General features: G+C 63.9%; 1 protein-coding gene across 12 annotated transcripts in view; it reads right to left on the reverse strand.

Moving 5' to 3' along the window:
* TPCN2 (two pore segment channel 2) overlaps nucleotides 1-6,405 on the reverse strand; it is a 26,839-nt gene that overhangs the window by 6,086 nt on the left and 14,348 nt on the right. For 6 of the 12 annotated variants that reach the window (XM_059399255.1, XM_059399247.1, XM_059399244.1 and 3 more), the window contains 7 exons: nucleotides 5,920-5,984; nucleotides 5,395-5,495; nucleotides 4,771-4,852; nucleotides 4,467-4,553; nucleotides 3,595-3,714; nucleotides 3,413-3,472; nucleotides 1,437-1,565 (listed from right to left, as the gene is read on the reverse strand). In XM_059399255.1, coding sequence (XP_059255238.1) covers nucleotides 1,437-1,565; nucleotides 3,413-3,472; nucleotides 3,595-3,714; nucleotides 4,467-4,553; nucleotides 4,771-4,852; nucleotides 5,395-5,495; nucleotides 5,920-5,984 — 644 coding nt within the window. Of the gene's footprint in view, nucleotides 1-613; nucleotides 664-1,436; nucleotides 1,566-3,412; nucleotides 3,473-3,594; nucleotides 3,715-4,466; nucleotides 4,554-4,770; nucleotides 4,853-5,394; nucleotides 5,496-5,919; nucleotides 5,985-6,405 lie in introns of all 12 variants that reach the window. The other 6 variants (XR_009404300.1, XM_059399279.1, XM_059399268.1 and 3 more) reach the window with 2 other exon arrangements.

Raw genomic sequence — 6,405 nt, forward strand, 5'->3', positions numbered from 1 at the left:
GGCACCACCGCGTTCTGGGCAACACCTGGCACCACCGCGTTCTGGGCAACACCTGGCACCACCGCGTTCTGGGCAACACCTCCTGACAGCCTCCACAAGCCACACTTCGAGGCGCTCTGGGACCCCGGCCCAGACATCCGCACTGCTCTGCGGCCAGAAGCGGAGGCAGTGGGGCTCACGCAGCAGCCCCGTCCCTGCCAACTTCCAGGGCACTTAACCCAAGCCCAGAGTGGGAGAGGACACGGCCTCCAGCCCTGTTCCAGCGCTCAGGAGTCACCCCGGCTCTAAGATGCGGGTCTCCACAGCCCGGGACACGGGGTCGCGCGTTCCATCCTGGTTCTGCCCTCTAAAGGCCTGTCCCAGCTCTGGGAACGCTATCATTCTGACGGCGACTTAGGACCTGTTCCCAAGAGCGAGGGGAGGGGACAGCTCCCACAGTCCTCGGCCGGCCAGGCACCCAGCTGTATGCCCTCCTAACACCCGGGGGCTTCGCCCTGGAGCCGAGCAGCACAAGCAGGCAGACTGGGGCGCCCGGGCCGCGGGCCACCCTCCCCTGGGGCCTCGGTGGGGTGCTGGTTGCTGCAGCCTCCCTCGGTTCTCTCCAGTCACATACCAGCCCGGGTGTGGGAATCGGTACACAGCCAGAGTTGAGATCTCCAAAACCTTTAATTACAAAAGAAAAAAAGGCATCGCTACAGCAACACCTATCTGGGCGGCTTTCGATCAAACTCTACAGCTCGTGTGTAACACACTCCCCACCAGAGGGCTCTGGGAAGAAGTCAGAGCTCCGTTCTTGTCCCCATGGGTAGGTTCCAAATGTGGGGCTTCCTGTGGCTGAGAAAGACACCGAGGTCTTGGGACCCAGCGGCCCGCACACCCGAGGGCACGACACCGGAAAGGCTGGGGGAGACCCAGGTCAAGGGCAAACGGAAGGCTCTCCTCTCAGACTGTCTTTGCTCCTGTCCCGAAGGGCCCACAGCAAACACGAATAAACACCGTATCAGGATGGCTGCCGTGACACACACACCGCACATGACCCTCCACTCCCGTGGTTCAGGGGGTGCCCAAGACCCACCCCCACCCCGCCCTCCGCCCTCCGTCCTCCCCAAGGTCCCACCATCCTTAGGTCTGCTGCTGGGGCTGATTGGCAGGTGAAGACCCCGGGCTCCTTCCAGGCCCCGCTCCAGGGCGGGACAGGCAGCCTGCCCCCACCGCGTTCAGATGCCGCGGAAACCCAGCCTCCTGCAGGCCCCCGCTGGCGGCCCACCACGCAGCTAACACTGGGGAAAGCCCCTTGTCCCTGGAGGCAGGAGCCCAAATCCCTGGGGGCCTCCACTCCCGAGGGACAGCCTGAGATGGACACAGCGCAGAGCCAGCTGCGGAGAGCACACCGCCCGCCTGGGGAGGCCAGCGGCCCGGCCGGCCCCCGACTTTACCAGCAGGACGGCGGTGAGCAGGCCGTCGAACACGTTGCTGGAGTGGGCCAGGTAGCCCGGCAGGCCCAGCGCGAACACCTTCAGCAGCAACTCCAGCACGTAGTAAAGGATGAAGGCGCAGTTGAGAATCTGAGAGGAAGACAGGGACCTAGCAGGCAGCCCGGCCCCCGCGTGCCCCTCACTGGCTCCTCGGGGCGCCTAGGGCTGCTCCTCCCACGTGCCCTCCCCGCCACGGGGTGTCTCCAGCACCCACCTCTCCCTGCCCCCCAACCTCCCCTCGGTGACCCCACGCTGGCACAGCCGCTCTCCTGGCCCTCCATCCCCTCTGGGCCTGCAGAGCCTGGTCACCCCCGCCACCCCCCCCCACCAGCCCCTGTGTGGCCACATCTCGGCTGCCACCCGAGCCCACGCCCCCAGTTCTCTGTCCCGACCCCTCCTGGCCACTCTCCATGGGAACATCGGGGCAACCTCTAACAGCGCACATGGGCAGTGGCCTCCCTGGTGGGTGCGCCTGGCTCTCAGCAGGGTCCTCCCAGCCCCTGGTGGTGGTGGTGGGGGGGGGCAGAGGAGGTCTTAGCTTTGAAGGTCACCACAGACCACTGTGTCATTGTCCCCTTTGAAGCCAGTCAGTAAAATACAGAGGGGCTCCCTCCTTACTGGGAGCCTCCGGGCACCCTCCCCCAGCAAGCACAGAGCCATGGGAGGGCCACGTGGTGTCAAGACGGCCGCTGCGGTCACCTCACCCCGCCGTCCAGCCTAAACTCCACATTCTCCATGCTGCCTCACTCACACCCGTGACAAGGTCACCGTTAAGGCAGGAAGAACATTCCTGACCCCGTATCACGAGCTATTATCAGGGGCAGAAAGGGATGGAAGCGCGCAGGCACCCCAACACCCCCCACGGCATTCACGTCTCTCACAATCACGCTGACCCCCGCGCTTAACCACTACTGTTAAAGCAGGTAAGATACAAGTCAACTGTATCCAACTTGACTTCATCAGGAATAAAAACCAGTCGCCTCTCCAGTGCCTGAGAAGCCCGCCGGTGTCGTCCAGGAAGGAAATACAATGGAAATAAGAAAGCTGAGAACTGGACTTGAAGGATAAGACAAAGGAATTTCAAGCGTCAGGTCAGGAAAGGCATTTTTCCCATTTCGAAGCCATGATGAAGTCTAGTCTCTGTTTAATATGCACGACGCACTGGGTCAGCTCTATATCAGATAAAAGCTTTTTCCTACGTAATCAGAGAACGTTTACTCACTTTCTTCAGATTTAAAATTGTTCACAAGATCTTTCGTCAAAGTAAACTTTAAAACACCTGCTTTGGGGGCGCCTGGGTGGCTCAGTGGGTTAAGCCTCTGCCTTCGGCTCAGGTCATGATCTCAGGGTCCTGGGATCGAGCCCCGCATGGGGCTCTCTGCTCAGCAGGGAGCCTTCTTCCCCCTCCCTCTCTCCCTCTCTGCCTGCCTCTCTGCCTACTTGTGATCTCTGTCTGTCAAATAAATAAATAAAATCTTTTAAAATAAATAAATATATATATATATATATAAAACACCTGCTTTGTTAGAGTGCTGGCACTGAGTACTGTGGGGGTACTGGGGCTATCTTGCTTAAAATTCAACATGAAAACACTGTTTTTACATTCTCACGGAGTTTGAAAAGACTGTAGCATTAGGAGGGGCGCTCGCCATTCCAGAAAGGGCTGAGAACCGGCTCAGCAGCAACCGGGTGGGGGAGCCCCCATCCCAGGGCCACACAAAGCCGGAAGACACCAGCGGCCCCACCTGCCGCCTCTGCTGCACCAGCCCCTCCCGGGCCCGGCCACCTCTTCCACCATCCTGTGGGGGTTCCTCACAGTGGAAGGAGCGGCTCTGCACCACAAGGGCCCTGGGGAGGGGGAGGCTGTGCCCTCTCGCTCCCGCTGACTCCCCGTCACTCTGGCGAACGCCTGCCAGCCACACGTCCCCAGAGCTCACCCCCAGGACGAAGTCGTCTCGGTCCTCGGGCAGCACGTCTGCATCTATCACCAGGAACACCTGCAGAGCCAGAGCGGGAGGCGGCTCGCCAGCCCGGCCCGGCGCCCGGGTGCCAAGGCCACGGTCAGGGCAGGGGCAACGAGGCACGTCCCACGTCCTCACGAGGGTGGGCCCGCACTCACAGAAATGGACACGAGGTTCCCAAGGGCGATGAAGTTCCCCAGGTAGTCAAAGTAGCGGTGGCTGAAGGCGATCTGGGCCCTCCGCAGGAAGGGAGACGGGTACTCGGGCCGCGGCGGGGGCTGGGGAGGAAACGCGCACGGGCTCAGCAGTGCGCGCCCGCGGGGGCCACGGCGGCCGCTGCCCAGCAGGGCCCATCCGCCTTTACTCTGGGACTCCGTCTTTCCTGCCTCCTCCCTTATCCCTGTCTTCCAGCCCAACAAAATAATCTCAAACACGGAACTCGCCGCACACGCTAAGATGTCCGTCACGGTCATCTTTTAACGTCAGAGAGAACTAGAGAGACTCTAACTGGCCACGGACCGCCACGTAAACCACGACAGAACCCGCGGCCACCATCTGAATATATGCCAAGCATTTCCCACACGACACAAAGCGTTTGTGAAGGAGTATGGGACAGTGACTGAAAGCTTAACCCGGAACAGGGCTCTCGGTGGACACGGGGCTGAGCTGGATGCCAAGGGCCACCTGGGGACTTGACAAATCGGCATCAAGGACCAAAACAAAGGCTTTAGACAAACTCGGACTGTCCTGGGGAAGGACACACGGAAGCAGGTAAGAGTCTGTCATGAAGACAGGGAAAACCGTGTGGACAGTTCCTCTGGGTCAGACTTGGCCCAGGCAGTCCCTGTGGTCTATGAAGTGCATACGGTTGACAAGACCGCCCGGCTTCCAAGAGCCGTCTACCATCCCAGGGGCTGGAATTCCTGGGGAGGCGGGTCCTGGCACTGGTCACTAAGAGTCACCCAAGGGATCGAAGCCAACAGGTTCTGCAACCTTCCCCACTCACCCCACGTGGCCTGGCCCCGGTTACCTCTTTAATCACTCTTTTGTCGAACTCATTAAAGAGTTTCTGAAACTCGCCGGCTGACAGCAGGTCGCCACCGTAGGAGCGCACCTTCTGCAGAGGAGGGAAACACACCCAGTCGGCCGGGCCGAGGGGAGGGCGGGCCCGGGACAGGACGGCGCGCGTCCCAGCCCCACCCGGCCCAGAGCAGCCCCGGCGGATCTGAAACAACACCCCGGTGGTGAAAGGGAGCTGGTGGCCCAGGGGACCTCTAGGCGGAGCTCGGAAGCACGGGCTAGGGAGGGCCAGGGGAAAGGGAGGCCCCGAATACCTCCATGACGGCCTGTGTGTGGGAGCCGTCCAGCTGGACTCGCTGAAGCACCTGCAGGAAGTCCCGGGGCCGCACCCCGACTCTGGGGAAAAGACACCCGCACCCCAGTGAGCCTCGCCAGCTCAGCACGCCGCGGCGCCCCCAACTCTGGCAGGCAGCACGGACGAGGGCCTCTGTGAGGCCCGCCACGCGCGCATCAGTTGTCCCGTCATCTGAAGTGCCCAGGCGACCCTGTCCCGCCTTCCAGAGGAGCGTGCTGGCGCTCAGCAGAGGCGCAGGGCATGACGGCGACAGGCCGGGGCGGCTCACGGGCCACGCAGGCAGCCGCCGTCCACTGACAGGCCCCACCGGTTCCGCCCCCGGTTCAGGCCCTGCGGCCCTCGGCAGCCCACAGTATCCAGGGGTCGGGAGCACAAGCGAGTCACCCCGGAGGGCGACAGAGCCCTGCAGCACCAGGGATGCGGCGTCCTCGCGAGTCCGAGGCAGCGCTCGCGTCAGGCAGCAGCCACGGGGGGGGCTCGGCAGACGCGCTGCCCGGAAACGGCGTGCGGAGCATCCGACGGCCCCTCCCAGCAGCCCCCTCACCCCGGCTCAGACAGGGCGCCCGGGAGCCCCAGCACTCACTCTCGGGGGTGGGCTTCTCCCTCTGCTGTCACAGAGGAGAGCACCTCGTAGGCGGCCCGTGCTCCCAGCCGCCTCCGGAACAGCGAGGTCTGGAAGGACTTCTGCGAGGACAAGGGCTCTGAGCGGCGGGGCCGGGCCTGCCCTGGCCGCGCACCCCCGCCCTGTGCCCCGAGGGAGCAGCCCTCGCCCCCGCAGGCCCCGGGGGACGGCCCGACTCCTCACGGCCCACGGGACTCCCCAAAGGAGGGAGCCGGACACCACGGGACACCCCCAGACACCACGGGACACCCCTGGACACCCCCGGAGACCACCGGACACCGCCAGACACCGCCGGACACCCCCGGACACCGCCGGACACCGCCGGACACCCCCGGACACCGCCGGACACCACCGCGCACCCCGGCTCCCCAGGGGCCCGGCCACCACCCGGCCACCCCTCACCGCGGGGCCGCCCCGCTGGTCGTGGCCCGCCTGGCCTCCGGGGGCCGCTCCTCCCGGAGCCGCAGGGACAGCAGCCCGGCTCACCATGAGGTAGCCCCGGAACTGATTGTAGATGATGGCCGTCAGCAGGTTCATCAGAAACAAGCTCCCTTCGAGTGGAAAAAGCCAGTCAGTGGGGACCACCACCGACGGGGGGGCCGAGTCTGGAAGGAGCAGCAGCTGCAGGGGCCCAGGGCAGGGGTGGGTGACACCCAGGGGCCCAGGGCAGGGAGAGGCCACCACTCCTGCCAGGGGCCTGGGGCGCACCAGTCAACACGCGGGCCTCCCCGTCCCCGTCTAATGAACATGCGGCCATCGGGCCTGCCCAGCCACGGGCACCGAGGACAGAGGCCATCCGTGGTCACGACTGAAAACCACGAGGTGGGCCACGCTGAGGAGAAGTCACAGGTCAGAGAGCACGGGTCACAGGGTCGGGAGGGCACTGAAGTGCGGTCAGCAGGGAGCGCTGAGGTAGTCACAGGGTCGGGGAGGACACGCGGAAGCGCGGTCACACGGTCGGGAAGGACACAT

The sequence above is a fragment of the Mustela nigripes genome, chromosome 1 (assembly GCF_022355385.1).
Source record: "Mustela nigripes isolate SB6536 chromosome 1, MUSNIG.SB6536, whole genome shotgun sequence".
NCBI lineage: Eukaryota > Metazoa > Chordata > Mammalia > Carnivora > Mustelidae > Mustela > Mustela nigripes.